This window comes from Giraffa tippelskirchi, chromosome 2 (assembly GCF_054371585.1).
Source record: "Giraffa tippelskirchi isolate mGirTip1 chromosome 2, T2T-mGirTip1v1.2.pri, whole genome shotgun sequence".
Lineage (NCBI taxonomy): Eukaryota > Metazoa > Chordata > Mammalia > Artiodactyla > Giraffidae > Giraffa > Giraffa tippelskirchi.
The window spans coordinates 173,707,370-173,723,946 of NC_137276.1; the positions used below are offsets into that span (position 1 = coordinate 173,707,370).

The following is a 16,577-nucleotide window of genomic DNA, read 5'->3' on the forward strand; positions in this document are numbered from 1 at the left end:
AATAATCATAATAGTTATGCATTTTATTGTGCTGGTTGCTTTGCCAGCATATACCAGAGCATAATTTAGTAACAAAAACATATAACTTTTTTAAGTATCAAAGGGATTATCCCATAAAACTGTTGGTCATCACATCTTGTCATATCTTATATTTTCTTCTTCTCCTTCATTTCCTCAACCCTTGTTGAGGGTTGTTAACTTATTACACCCTAAGGGGTTTGTGACCATTCTTTTCTGTAACAGCCAAAAGTGTTTCCAACTTTCACCACCCATGTTCTTTACCCTTCCAGAAGTCTTCCCTATGGAATCTTCCCTTTTCTTAACTATGACAGATACTGAACTCAGTACCATGTCTAATGCTCTAACTCTTAACAGAAAGTATGATACACAGTATCTGAGACAAGAAATCTAAATATCCAAATCTTCATGTCTCTGGGTTCTGGTAATGCATTCTCATAGCATCTTGTTTGTTGCCCATCTTTCCTTTATCATCCTTGCAATCAAGTGTTCAATCAAATAATTGTTTGTTTTGTGTGTGTCTCCTGCTTCATGTAAGCTCTGAATTTCTCAAGGGCAGGGACTATGTCCATCTAACCCAAGAATATGGCCTTAGCAAAAACATGGTTCCTGACATATGTTTATTATACATAGCCCCTCTAATGTCCTGGAGACTAAGTATATGGCTATAATCTTAAAAAATATTTGTCATATGAAGAAAAAAGATTGACTGAAAATGAATACATACCTTGAAATCTGAGCCCAAACTTTGGTAATAGTGCAATTATAAATATATTAGGTATACTTAGAACAGATACTATTTCTTTGGTCAGGTACAAGCATGTTATTTAAAAAAATCTTCGAAAGAGACCGCGGGGTCAGAAGTGTGCTTTTCTAGCAGCAATTGGTTAGGTACAATTTTATCACATTTTTCTGACACTGACATCCTTGGGGACTGTCAAGAACGTCCATCTGATCAATTGTTCCCTCTCTAAGCACCTCCATCTACTGAAATTTATCTTCCAGTGCTCAGGTATCAAGTGTAGACATGGATTTCCCCTGGGAAGTGGCTGAGTACAGAAGTTTGCACCCCAGTATTCTCACTAGTGTGTTTCTTTGCTGAGCTGAAGAGTTGTGTGAGGAAGTGCCTGCAGATGAATCTGTTTCCAAGAGATGTCCTGCAAGGGTTTTTGTGGTTTGTGGGAATTGAGGTTGCAGCCTGAAGCATCAGGAGGAGGCAGGCAGAAGTCTTGGTTTATGTCTTTGTTTTCAACTTGTTCGACTATGTGTGTGCTTAGTCATTCAGTCGTGTCTGACTCTTTGTGACCCCATGGGCTTTAGCCCACCAGTCTCCTCTGTCCATGGGATTCTCCAGGCAAGAATACTGGAATGGGTAGCCAGGCTGTCCTCCAGGGGATCTTCCCAACCCAGGGATTGAACCCAGGTCTCGCACACTGTGGGCAGATTCTTTACTCCTGGAGAAATTTAAACTGTGATACAAGCACAGAGGTCATTCTTCAGAAAATGGGAGGAGGCCACTGCTGTCAAGAGGCAATTCTTAAGAAAGTTTTAAAACTTGATGATCTGAGACCCTTACTGAAATGCAACATCTTTCCGTGGCACTATGAAGTCATTAAAACTCAATTTGACAAAACTCCAAGTGTTCAGATTGCTTCAAGAGGAGGAGGATGGAAAGCAAAGACCGTAAGACCAGATTGCATTTGAAGGAGCTTCGGGTAGGAGGTTTTTACCAAGAAAGAGTTTGCAGTGTTATCCAAAAATACCACCTTAATGCCTTTTTATTCATTATTTAAATTTTTTGTTATTATCGGTCTTGGAGGCTAAAATAGTCAGACGATAGATTTGGTTTCTCTTGGGCTCCCAGGTGACAAGAATACTTTCCTTTTTCAGTGGTGGCCTTCTGTAGGTAAAGAGAATATTCGTTACCTGCACTTACCCTAATCCTTTCTAGCACTCATAGTGAAAGGGAAAATGTTAGTTGCTCAGTCATGTCCAACACTTTGCGACCCCATGGACTGTAGCCTGCTAGGTTCCTCTTTCCATGGAATTCTCCAGGCAAGAATACTGGAGTGGGTTGCCATGCCCTCCTCCAGGGCATCTCCCTGACTCAGGGATCGAACCCAGGTCTCCTACATTGCAGGCAGATTCTTTACTGTAGTATGTGCCCCTAATTCATCCTGTACTTCCCACCCTCTCTACCATTTCCCTGGTTTTACATAATAAGGCCCACATTTAGAACAGCCTCCTAACTGATCTGCCTACTTTAACATCTGCCATTTTGCATGTATGTGTGTGTGTGTGTGTGTGCGCGCAAGTATATGCAAGTCCACATAAACACGCACATATGCATAGGACTATCAGAAAGAGATCACCACATACTTACCCTGTTTTCATTGTTTTTTCATGCAAAATCTAAACTCATTCCTACTTTCAGAATTCTCTATTGACTTAGCTCCACTATCTCTGATAAAATTTAGCGTGATTTTCCTTGTATCCTAGCAGCTGTGTGATGGAAGCGTTAGCCTCTCTATCTGGACTGTGAAAGTCCACAAGTCAGTATTTATCAAGCTCTGCATTCCTATAAAAAGCTAGGATACAGGTTTCACATAGTAGGTGCTCAGTAGCTACCTGCTGAATAAAAGGGTGACTGCTCATAGTTATTTTGAAATGAGATCATCTAGGCCATAAGAAAAAGTGATAAAATTATTACCACCATTCCCCTTTTTTTCTCTCTGAGAGATGAATTTTTACAAAACTCTTCTATGAGATCTGTTATACTTCTAATTCCCGGATAATTCTGAAGAAATTACTTTTTAAAACATTCCTCTCTTATATATACTTGCTTCTGATTTTGTTCATAATGTGGTATTTCACATTATACGCTCTTGCTCTGATAGCTGAGTTGGTAAAGAATCTGCCTGCAATGCAGGAGACCTCGGTTCCATTCCTGGGTCGGGAGGTTCCCCTGAAGAAGGGATAGGTTACCCACTCCAGTATTCTTGGGCTTCCCTTGTGGCTCAGCTGGTAAAGAATCTGCCTGCAATGCGGGAGACCTGGGTTCTATCCCTGCATTGGGAAGATATCCTGGAGAAGGGAAAGAAAGGCTACCCACTCCAGTATTCTGACCTGGATAATTCTATGGACTGTATAGTCCATGGGGTGGCAAAGAGTCAGACAGGGCTGAGCGACTTTCCCTTTCACTTTTCACATTATAAAATATACACAAATCCTCTTTGGCCACATTGTGAAAACTTCCAAACCTATTTTACAATTGTTGAACCTCACGAGGGCTATATCATGGCTGCCTTATGTATTTATATACTTTATAGTATGTGGATTCCTATCAACGTCAATCAGAAGTTAAGTTATCTCTCCTTTGATTTAGGAAAGGTTCCTTTGTCACTTATGAAATGTGAGAACCAAACATTTCCTAATCCCAAATCTCTGAGGCATACCACAATTCAGAAATGTCAGTCTTGGGAATTACAATTCTTTCTTATAATCAGTGTTACATACAAAGCTATAACACAAGTAAGTACACAGACATTGTACCTTAGAACCGCAATGTACTTCTTGAATATTTCAGGGCAGTGGCTTTTAAACCTTATCCCAATGATTTCTAGCACTTTTAAACTACTTCTAAAGATGTTTCTCAATAAGGAAAGCTTCAGCTTTTGCCAACTTTGCTTTTATTATTTTGTATAACTTGAGTTTCCAGTGAGATTTTACTTTGGAAAACAGCATTCACAAAACAACAAAATTTCAAAGATTAAAAAAATAAATAAATGAAATCAACTATATTAGGGATAAATAGAAATATATGTAGACCTGATACTAACCCTGTTGTTGTTTGGTTGCTAAGTCTTGTCCAACTCTTTGAGACCCCATGTACCACAGACCACTCCAGGCTTCCCTGTCCTACACTATCTCTTCACTTGCTCAAACTCACGTCTGTTGAGTCCCATGATGCCATCTAACCATCTCATTCTCTATATCACCCCACTTCTCTGCCTTCAGTCTTTCCTAGTATCAGGAAAGATTCAATCTTTTCCAGTCAGTCAGCTCTTTGTATCAGGTGGCCAAAGGATTGGAGCTTCAGCTTCAGCATCAGTCCGTCCAATGAATATTCAGAGTTAATTTCCTTTAGGATTGACTGGTTTGATCTCCTTGCTGTCCAAGGGACTCTCAAGAGTCTTTTCTAGCACCACAGTTCAAGAGCATCAATTCTTCAGTGCTCAGTCTTCTTTATGGTCCAACTCTAAACAATCCTTCAAATATTAGAAGCTTTTTGATATCCATTTCTCACTTTTTTAAATACGCATCCTGTCTGAAGTCACTTATGAAGGCAGAATGTTATTACTTTCTTTCATGCTCACCTCCCTCTCATCATATGGTTCAAGATTCTATGAGTATTTTCTGACTCCTTCTATGTACCAGATATTAGATATGTTGCTAGGTCTAACTAACTAGTTCAAGCATACAAATAAAAGCTACCTATGGTTCTTGCTATAGAGTGATTATTTGTGTCTCTCAAATCCTCAGGTTGAAATCCTAATTCACAAAGGTGAATGGCATTAGTATTGGGGGGCCTTTGGGAGGTGATTAATTGAATTTGTTCTTTTATGAAAAAAACCCTCATACAGATTCCTTGTCCCTTCCTCACCATGAGGATTTAAGGAGAAGTCTATGGTCTGGACAAGGGCCTTCAGCTGATTCATGCTGGCATACTGATTTTGAACTTCCAGCCTCTAGAACTGTGGAAAATAAATTTCTGTCATTTATAAGCCATCCAGTCTCTGGTATTTTGTTTTGTTGTAACAGCCTGAAGCTGAATAAACTTAGTTACCAACCTCATGTATCTTAGTATCTAGTGGATATTACATTTTGATATTCATCATTTTCTGTCACTAAGGAAGAGGTTTTGCTTCCTTGGCTGGTTGGTCATTTGTTTACTTGCTTGGTTGGTTGGTGCAACCTTCATTATTTTGACAGGTAAGATCATGGCAATGGATGAGTTGAGATGGGGCTTGATCATGAAATGATACTAACTGTTCTTAGATATTTGACAGTCTTTGTCAATGATTCATTGTTTTCTAATTTAAAACTTGGAATGATAACTTCTATACCAGTCCCATACTTAATGTTTCTTTCATTTTTCTCTTGTGGATTCTTTTCTGCAGGCTTATACCTTCCTACCTCTTTTGAGGGCAAAGATTATTTCTCATCCATTTGTGAACTGTTTCATTTCCTGCTGTTTCTAGCACAATTATTTGCACATATAGGGTACTCAGTAATATGCCTGAATATACTAGTTATTATATTTCTGTGTTTCTGACTCTACTGGTGAGGATGATGATCGAAATAGTGCAGGTGTCTTTAGTCTTCTGCCAAGCTTTATATTATATCAGAAATTTATGTGTCAAGTAAAGGGTTAAACTGTGTGCCCTCACACTCCTTCTACCTCTTCATTTTTTATGATTCTGTGTTACTGCAGAAGGGTGCAGTTTTATAAACAGAAAAATGTTTGCCTTTGAGTGTTAGGCTTTCACATCTTTCAATTTGAGTCTTCATTGGATATACAATTACCATTAGCACAATGTTCTTTGCATTATACAGAAAGTGCCAGGAAACTTGGCTCTGCTTCTCAGCACAGAAATGCTTTCTTCATGACCCATCTACAAAGATATCTGTTTGCTCTTCTATGATACCAACTTTGACCCAGTCTCCCCTCCTACCACACTCCAAAAACAGGTATGATTCTAAGTTGTGTATGCGTGTGGTTCTGTTTGGGCTAGCTTGAGTGCTCCACAGGTGTGTTATGTCTTCATAGTCCTTGGATGTATACTTATCATATAATTATTGAATCAGTATTTATTGAGTACTCCTTGGCTTCCCAGCATGGGTCGAGATGCTTTGGTAGAGTCAAAGAAACAAGAGGGCATGTCCTTGGCCTTGCAGAGCATAGTCTTAATTGGGGAAACCTAAAAATTAATTAGAGAATGATGATCTTAGATGTCTTGGGACAATATTGATATACTGTGAGAAAGTATCACCACATAGGCTAAAGGATGGTTCCAGTGGTGAATTTATTTATTAAGGAAGAATTCTTGGAATCTAGACTTGTCCTTATATTGATAGAGAAGCCCTTTGTGGGCAGAGAATGGGAGGCAATAGCCATTGCAGAAAGACAAGATACAAAAAATAAGGCCAGGTGATGGGGAAAGGGTTAAAGCAAAGGATAATACACATAGTCAAATTCAAAAACAATAATGGAAAAGAGAAAGGTGGATGGGCAATTTTGAAAGGAAATTGATAGAGCTTGCATATGATGAGATAGACTCTGCATGATTTGGATTAAGTGAACGTTGTATTTGAAATAGACTTAGCTACATGTAAAAGAGGAGTAGAAAGCTAAGAAAGTTATATGAAAATTGGACACAAAAATCTCCCTATACTGCAGTAAGTTATTCATTATCCCTGTTGTGGAAGTGAAGGGACAAATATGAGATATGACTGGATTTGATGACCAGTAATTTCATAGGGTATTCTTTAGGTGTTTTATAATGAAGTCCTTGTGTTTTCTTTACTGAATAATGCCTCTGGTCTATGAGTAGGGCAAGAAAATGAGCATAAAAAAGACACAGCTATTATGATTGCTATTATTATAAAATCCCCTAGATTCAAAGAGAGAATAATCGTCTTAATGTGTTATTTTGTGGGCCAGTGCTATGTTAACAGCTATTAGTTTTTACCCTAAGGTGGCTGCATACTGAAGATGGGTGAAGTGATACCCAAGAATATGGCTTGTAGAACATTTAGGAATCAGATCAAATCAAAGGCTCCATATAAATGCAAGATGTCATTACCAATAGTCATAACAGTGTTGGTTGTTATTGTTGTCTTGGGAAGTTTATAAGAACTAATTGCAATGGTAGCTCATACTGCACCCATAAGCTGTAAGAAACAATCTTTTGAGTCATAATATTAAATATGTCCAAAGGAAGCTAAACGACCTTTGAAAATAACCAAGACCATTTTGATTTCTACCTGTGACAATGCACAAATCTGGCATTTTCTGATTTGGAAAAGTTCTGAGTCTGGAAATTAAACTGTCAGAGTTGAAAGTATGGGAATGTGAGGAACGAAAACTGTTTAATCAAAGTGCTAGATACTTTTTCAAAAGGGGTAGGAAATAGATTGTCCAAGAACAATGCAACTATGTGAAATGAGGAAAGATGAAAGAAGAAGAAGGCAAGAGAAATCAGAGATCGCTTTTCCAATGGTTACAAAAAAGAATGTTTCTCCCACTTCCCTCTGTTTCATTTGTTATGCCACCCTTGACATCAACTGTTACATAAATTCTATCTTTACCTTTAATTAAAACACATCTTTAAACTTATTTAATAGTCCAACAATCCATTTTCTAGATTTTCAAAATATTTGATGATAGATCAAAAATATACTATATACATTGGAGACAGAGCAAGAGGTACAGAGACAGAAAGAAAGAGAGATTTCCATCTTTCAGATTAAAAGCCCTATTTCTGGTGTAAAGAAAATGGTAACAGAAGGTAATGGCAAATAGCTTATGTATCTTTTAACTCCTGAAATGTTGGCAGACATTTTGCACAGGACTAAAAGTTCTAGAGTCACCATTAATATTCTTCTAATGGATCTTTGTTATCCACACGTTGATCAGTGTTTAGCCATTTAATTGACACACGGAAAAGGCCACAGTATATATGTCCTTCTCTGTTCCAAAGTTGGGGGAGGCAATGAAAATAAATGCAGGTGGGGATTTTCCCAATTAGAACCTTCCTTTGCTTAACTAGTACCTAGTACAGCTGACCTGGCTCTTTTAACTAACATAAAATTTATGCATGTTGAAAAAAAGTAGATATTAAGATTTTTGAGAAGGTGGTAGATTACGCTTGTTGTTGTTCAACTGCTAAGTCATGTCTGACTCTTTGCAACCCCCTTGACTGCAGCACACCAGGCTTCCCTGTCCTCCACTATCTCCTGGAATTTTCTCAAACTCATGTCCATTGAGTCCGTGATGCCATCCAACCATCTCATCTTCTGTCGCCCCCCTCTTCTGCTCTCAGTCTTTCACAGTGTCAATGTCTTTTTCAATGAGTTGGCTCTTCACATCAAGTGGCCAAAGTATTGGAGCTTCAGTTTCAGCATCAGTCCTTACAGTGAATATTCAGGGTTGATTTCCCTTAGGATTGACTGGTTTGATCTCCTTGCTCTCCAAGAGACTTCTCCACCTCCACAGTTTGAAAGCATCGGTTCTTCAGTGTTCAGCCTTCTTTATGGTCCAACTCTCACATCAGTGCATAACTACTGGAATTGCACTATTGGCAATTTATTTCATTTTGTATCTTATTTAAGAAAAGTGGAGCTCTTTTATCTCCTTGCAGTCACTTCTCCCTATCTCCCAGTAGTCACTGTAGACATGGAAACTTTATTCTGTTTTCTGTCATGATGTGGGGTAGGGAAGAAGTGCCAATAAAAGTAAACTGATCATCAGCCTTTAGGTTATTGAACAAAGCTTGGATCATGATATATAGCATCATAACACTAATGATTCTGGAAGCAGACCTTCTTGAGAGAATAATTGAGAGTTGCTATGATAGGTGCTTATATTTCTACCCCATATCCTCTCTTTAATATTGCTACCATCTTCCTTGGGAATTTTCAGATACTCTTAAAACCTAGGTTTAAAGTTACCTCTATTCTTCATTACATTTTCTCTTCTCTATTCCAAAATCTTATGAAAGAATATCAGTTGTTTGGAAAGCCCCACTAACAAATTCCAGATATTTGTATCTGGTTCCAATAGATATTCTTACCTATAACAGAAGTCAGAGACATTGATAATTAACTTGAAAGAACTTAATATTTTTCAATAAAATTTGAAAGAAAAATCTTAAAATATTGAAATTGCTAATAAACATCCAGTTTTACTTCTCACCTATTTGGAATTGTGAAATTTTAAATCTTTTTGCCATCTAGTTATGTAGGATTGTGAATATACAGTCAGTTACAGTGCTACATTGTGAGAGGTCATCTCTTCTTTACTCACCAATTCATAACTAGATACTTACCCAGTACTTGATGATTAATACTTATTGAATAAATTTAGAAGGAAAGTATGATTAAACTTGGAGAAGGAAATGGCAACCCATTCCAGTATTCTTGCCTGGAGAATCCCATGGACAGAGGAGTCTGGCAGGTTACAGTCCATGGGGTCACAAAGAGTTGGACATGACTGAATGACTAAACACACATGATAAAGCTGTTCTATGTCTTTCTTATGTTGGTGGTTACATTACTGCATGCATTGCCAAAATTAATAGAACTGTATACAAACTAAGTTAATTTTATTATGTAAATAAAATGTTTTTGTATGAATACATGCTCCCCTCATCAACGATTCATGCATGCCCATTCATTCCATTAGCCAATTTTTTAAGGAAACACAATGCACTGGGCACTGTGTTGAATTCCAAAGAGATACTGATAAATAATCTCTTCCCTTCTCATCTGGTAGCTTCTCTACTTGTTCCTTATACTCCTACCTCTAGAAGTTCCCTTTTCATGTCCCCTTACCTTACCGGGACCCACAGAGTAGTTTCCTAGAGGAAAGGTAGGTTCATAGGTTCAGGGTCCTTTGGGCTCAGCTGACTTAAAATGACTCAAGGCTAGAATGAAATCCTAGTTCAGTGATATCATGGGTGACAAGGAGTTGTACAAATATATTTTTAAAATATACTTGCTGACAAATACATGTTTTATGTTGAAGATAATAGATAATAATCAAATCATCAAGTAGGACTCACCTGTAGTTCAGCCAATGGATTTTCATTTGGGAAGAAAAATAATATGGTGATGTTATTAAAAAGCAGGATAAGTAGTGAGAGTATTGGTACTTTGAATGTGGTGATCAGACTTGGTTGCCTACTTAATATAACTCAATTAAAGTTAAGATTACTATTCTTCCACATTATTCAGTGAAAAGTGACCATTTCTCCAGCTAGCAAATTTATCTAAACCAATAATAGCAATTTCATTTCTCTTCTCAGTGATTGGTTTATAATTCAATATAATTAATTCTTATCAAACATTCATTATGTGCCAGGTACTCTTCTAAGTGTTTTCTTTGTATTAACCCAAATAATCATCACAACAATCCAGTGAGGAAAGTAGTATTGATATCCTCATTTTATAGATAAGGATTCTGAAGTTCAGAGAAATAAAATCATTGAGACAACAGTTATAAGTTGTCATGCTGGCATTCAAGCTCAAGCCATCATATTTTAGTTTACGTACTCTTAATATTTTATCCTGCACATGAGCCTGGCCAATGATATGTAAGAAAAAATTTATTTAGAAATTTCTTGGAGAGTCTCCTTCCATCTGAGAACTGAACCCACATAGAAATCCAGAGAAACAGAGCCGACAGTCTTAACACGCCATCCTAGAGCCTGCCTCACCTTGCTATTCTTATTCTGTGAGATAATAAACATCCTCCTTGTTTAAATCCTATGTCAGGATTTTCTCTTTTTTATAGTCAGAAGCATCCAAGTAGTTATTAATACATTGAATGCTAATCCCACTTCTTGTCACATAGTAAATGCATTGCATATTATGTTGTTCTTACAACCTCAAATAGGTTTTATTATACCCTTCTCCAGAGTAAGGGTCAGAGAGATGAACTAATTTGCGACAGTCATACAGTCAGCAAGAGATGGAGGTCAGTGTCCTGGACTCCAGAACTCCTGTTTTTAAACATTCTGCACATCTGTCTTCCCCAATCATAAAATTATTCCATAATAATAAACTTTTTATCCAATGCTTTTATCACAAACCAAGTTTTACATTTTAAAATAGGCAAGTCATCTGTATGTCTATCTCTAGATAGATAGGTATCTGTATCTATGAATCCTGTAGATGTTGGTGTAAGTATTTATATCTGTATTGTCTATATTTACAAAGCCTCTAAGTCAAAGCACAGCCACAAAAGCAAGTGCATTTTTACTTATGTGTGTGTGTATTGGTCACTCAGTCATGTCTGACTCTTGGTGAACCCCATGGGTTTTGGCCCACCAGATTCCTCTGTCCACAGAATTCTCCAGGCAAATATACTGGAGTAGGTTGCCGTTCCTTTCTCCAGGGGATCTTCCCGACCTGGGATTCAGACCCAAGTCTCTGGCATTACAGGCAGATTCTTTACCATCTGAGCCACCAGCATAATTAGATTGAATCATAAATACTGGTCTCTGCTGATTGGCATATATAGCAAGTTAGGCAACTGATAGCTAAAATTTTGATACTTTTCTTACTTTTTCTTGCTTTTAATGTTGGTTTAAAAAATGTTCAAATTGAATTTTGCTTAAATATATATTTATATATAAATTTTATATTTATATATAAATATACATTATATTTACATTTATATATCTAAAAATCTTAAATATACTTTTTTATTGCATTGCCTTATTGAAGGGGAACTTGAAAAATGTGATGTCTTAAACATCTAAACATTATATAGTAAAGTACACAAACACAGGAAACACAAGAAATGGATTATAGACTAACAAGAGACCTGGCTGTATGATTTCTCATAGAAGAGCTTTAAAGCCAGTGATTATTAATAACAGTGAGCTTTGACTAAGAAAGTTTCCAGTGCCCACTGTGGATGTTTACAGCCCGTAACAAGAGGCACAATGTTTACTCAAACTCACACCCATCTATTTTAAAAATGTACCAAGTGGCAGACATTAAAAATAGGTGAGTCTAGTTTTGCAAGACCCACTGCCAGTAATCAACAGCAGAAGTGAGGGGAAATAAATTGGATTTTTAAAACCTATTTAGCAGAAATCATCAGTGGTTCTCCTGCTCCTACAAAGAATGGAGTGAGTATAAAGAAACTGAGTTATCTTAGGGGGTGGGGAATTACTTTTAAAATGTAAACCAAAGCTATAAAAGGTAAGTTCAATTTCTGGAAGGCCTTCCTTCTAAATGGTGATGGCATTCTTTGCAAACAGGACACTGTTCATGTTAGCATTGTTGGGCTCCAAACTTCCTGAAAACAGGCAAAAGGACTGTGCTGTTCACTGCTACACTTTGATCATGGGAGGCAGAGAGAGATAAGTGGATGAACTGGAAGGGAAGCCAACTCTAGAAGCTTAACCTCTGGTGGACACCTCAAACCCTGTTGTCAGCCCTTGCCTAAGCCTGTCTCTCTCTAATTTTGGTTTCTGGTCTGGATGTAAATCGAAAAATAGCAAAGAGTCTTCAAGTTTCACCATATAGTTTAGGGGTAAAGGAGCAATTAAAGTTGGAGTATTTCTTGCCTTTTTATTTTTTCTCATATGACTTCTCCCATCTCATATTTATAAGGAGTAAAACTATTTGATCAACAAATCAGATGTCCCTTTTGAGGAAATCTCCATTTTAGAAAAAAAATACCAGTAAGACAGCATAATTAGATTTCATATTTAGAAATATGTCTGCAATGTGGGAGACTCAGTTTCAATCCTTGGGTTGGGAAGATCCCCTGCAAAAGGGAATGGCTACCTACTCTAGTATTCTTGACTGGAGAATTCCATGGATATAGGTGCCTAGTGGGTTATAGTCCATGGGATTGTATAGAGTCAGACACAACTGAGTGACTAACACTTTCACTTTCACTTTAGAAATATGTAATGAATTATACTGTGATTTCTGGTAATTAAGTGAAGAAACAGAATCTACAAGTATCTTTTCCATAATGACTCCCTGATTTCCCCTAAGCATTATCACTAATAGTGAGTGAACTTTGAGGCATCAGTGGGGGAGATGTTCAGGTAGGTCATCCAGGCCATTCTGTGCCCTGACAGCTCACCCCACAGGGATAGGCACATATTGTGTAGCCAGGAATATTCCAATCGATCTTGTCAGGACTTGCCAAGTTACATCCTCAGGGAGCAGAGTTATGCACAGGAAAAGCAGAAGAAAATACCTCCCACCACATAATTTTTGGGGAACTTTCTTAGAGGTTGTGAACATCAAAATAATCTCATTAAAATTTTACATCCTATTTCTGTCAAAGGTCTACTTGGCAGTGGTGGTGAGGGGAGGGTTGATTGGAACAAAACTGACAATGAAATGATGGTGCTTTTTTTCCCTCTTGTTTCAAATGTAAATGAATGTCCTTTGATTCTTGGGAAATGTAGCCATGGTTCTGCCACCCACATGGCACAGAGAGCTCCTCCCCAGGGATTTTCTCTCCTGTACCCTAACAGACCCATAGATCTATAAACAAGAGCTCTCAGGATAGCTTCCCAAAACAAACACAGTGGTGATGGGCTGGTGGAGTCCTTTGTGTTCTTTATATTTAAACAGCTTTATATTTCCATAATCTTAAAACATTTGAACTTGAATAGTTAAGACTGGTCCTACATACGTGGGATCAACGTGCTGAGTCTGGTGGTACAAAGCTGTCATTGTGTCTTCAATTCTGCCCCTTCCCCAGGTCCTCTCGCTTTCATTTCCTGTTTTCCTACTTGCTATCTTTCTTGCAAGAGTCTTTCCTCTCATTACCCAGTGCTGCTGCTTCTAATGCCCTGCGCTTCTCTTCCTGATCTGCATTTGGTCTTCACACTCACACACAGATTTTTCTCTGTGCTGTTTACAAATTGGCCCTGCATAATAGCTCTATAGAGACGAGAGGTGGTGAGTGCTAAGAACAGGACCTGCCAGGATGTATCTCCATGGAGGTCAGGGGCAGTATTGGCCTTGGTCACTGCTTACATGCCCTGCTTACATCACTTACACAGTGATGGACTCATGGCAGCCATAGGTTGGATGGATGGATGGATAGATAGATAGATAAATGGAGAGACATTTGGACCAGCCACAAAGGCTGTTAATACTTAGTAAGATTCTGAGGCCTTTCTTTCCTCTTTTCAAATTCCATAATTTTTGTGTATACCTATACACACACACACACCACCACACTTTTTTCTCTACAGTCTCTGAGGAGTAGATTTCTGTAACAACCTCTCAGCCCAAATGATGCTGTGAAGAAAAATGTCTGTATTTGTAAACAATACAGCTGCATAAATTGCTTAAGTTCAAAGTTTAATAGGTTCAGTGATGTGACTTCAAGTCCCAGCATTCTGAATGTCTATGCTAGGAATTTTTTTGTTTTGTCTTTGTTTTCTGGTAGCAATGATTATGGTGTTTTGAAGCCAATTCAGTTCAGTCAGTTCAGTCACTCAGTCATGTCCGACTCTTTGCAACCCCACGAATCGCAGCACACGAGGCCTCCCTGTCCATCACCAACTCCCGGAGTTTACCCAAACTCATGTCCATCAAGTTGGTGATGCCATCCAGCCATCTCATCCTCTGTCATCCCCTTCTCCTCCTGCCCCCAATCCTTCCCAGCATCAGGGTCTTTTCCAGTGAGTCAACTCTTCGCATGAGGTGGCCAAAGTATTGGAGTTTCAGCTTCAACATCAGTCCTCCCAATGAACACCCAGGACTGATCTCCTTTAGGATGGACTGGCTGGATCTCCTTGCAGTCCAAGTGGTCTAGAAGCCAGTGGTCTGATGTAATTATAAAAAAATGTGCATACAGACACACATACACATACGGCTGCTGTTTTTGTTGTTTTATTTGTGCTGAATGCCTTTAATTGCTTGTGATAATGATGTAAGTTGAGAGACAATTTAGTATAGTCCCTAAGAGCATAGATTCTGAAGTCAAGATGCCTGAGTCCAAATACTAGTGCTGCCACTTGGTAATTCTATGAATATGGGAAAATTAGTGAAGATCTCTATGCCTCAGTTTCCTCATCTAAAACATATGGATAATAATAGTGCCTGCCTCCTAAGTTTTTTGTAGGGATTAAATATGTTTGTATGCAAAGAGCATAGAACAGTGCCTGACATGTGGTGAGTGCTGTTTAAAGGGCATCAGTGTTGGTACCAATTGGTTTGTTGTTATAATAGCAGAAGGTGCTTAAAATATGAGTTTTTTTTCCCTGAGTAACTTCTACCTCAGTATATAATTTATTCACTGGTTCAGCATGTCACTGAACAGTGACATGTGATAAGTATTATGGTGGTTACTAGAACTGCTTTGGAATAAAATAGACAAGTTCTCTGCCCTACCCCCCGGCCCCAAACTTACATTATAGTAAGAAAAATTTAATAAAAGAAAATGTGTGCCTATTCTATAGATAGACATTAAAAGATAGATGAAGAGATAGATAGATCTATCTCTGTACAAGATGTTTTCAGATGAGAAAGGCTCTTGAGATTATGCAGCAGGGCTAAAGGAATCCGGAGAGCCTGGATGGGCTGGGAAGACTGCTGAGAACTTAGTTGGAGGAAGCCAGTCAAGCATAGAGCAAGGGAAGACATTCAGGGGATCAGCATTGCAGGGTCCCTGGTAATAAGGAACCTTGCATTTTTGTAGCATAGAAGTGGAGCAGCCAGGGTGGGGGTGCAGCAGATGAGGCCGTTGGAGTCAGTAGAGCCAGCCTGTTCTGCTTCAGTTTCCATCATAATTAAAAACAACCTAGTTGAACCACCATTAAATTTCCAAGTCACAGATAGAGCCCACATTTTCCTTAATTACCATCTCCTGTTTAGTGGATTTCTGGGGAAGAAATATCTGTGTATACACACACAAACACACAAGCAAGGCATATGCCTATCTTTAGCTGAGTCTCTGATTAATCCAGTTTAATCCATCTACCTAATTGTGCTTTCCTGTTTCCTCTTTCTGTATCCTCCAATTGCTCCACTGGGTGGGGGGTCTGGAGGGCAAACATATTCATTATGTTGCCAGCAAACAAGATAGGAATCACACTGCAGGGGACAAAATTAAATTTACAGCTTTCCCTTGTACATGTCATAAACTATTGATTTAACACGAGAGGAGGAAGCTGCAATGATGGGGCACCACTGTGGTGTGGAACCAGGATCTGGCTGAAGAGAAGTCAGTGGTGACTGCAGATAAGCTAGGGCCAGGCTTCTGAAACCAGTGCCTGAGCCCCTCCAAAGGGTGGAGGTAGGTAGACTTGGTTTATATGCTCAGTGTACAAAATTTCAACTTGTTTTCAACCTCTGCTCACACATACTAACTTTATGCCTGGATAAAGCATTGTGATCTGCATGTAGGGGTAGATTCAGCGAAAGTTTACATCTACTATCCCTGTAATGTTAGAACTGAATGGGATCCTTATCAAAGTTACAAGTGAGGAGACAGAGGCAATAGTGGATAAAAGCCATCTACTTGTAATTTAGCTGTTCTTCCTACAGGAAGCCATTGCTGATATCTAAGTGTCAGCTTCCCCGGGGACTCAGATGGTAAAGAATCTGCCTGCAATTCAGGAGACCTGGGTTCAATCTTGGGTCAGGAAGATCCGTTTGAGAAGGGACTGGCTACCCACTCCAGTATATTCTCCTGGGAAATCCCATGGACAGAGGAGCCTGGCAGGCTACAGTCCTTGGGGTCACAAAGAGTCGGACACGGCTGAGTGACTAACACTTTAATTTTC

General features: G+C 38.6%; 1 protein-coding gene across 8 annotated transcripts in view; it reads left to right on the top strand.

The window, feature by feature from the left end:
* The window catches only part of LSAMP (limbic system associated membrane protein), a 1,066,465-nt gene that overhangs the window by 664,456 nt on the left and 385,432 nt on the right, over positions 1-16,577 (top strand). For 2 of the 8 annotated variants that reach the window (XM_081539125.1, XM_081539136.1), the window contains one exon: positions 5,635-5,769. The exons of the other annotated variants lie outside the window; for them this stretch is intronic. In XM_081539125.1, the coding sequence (XP_081395251.1) occupies positions 5,635-5,769 (135 nt within the window). The remainder of the gene's footprint in view (positions 1-5,634; positions 5,770-16,577) is intronic. 8 annotated transcript variants of the gene reach the window in all.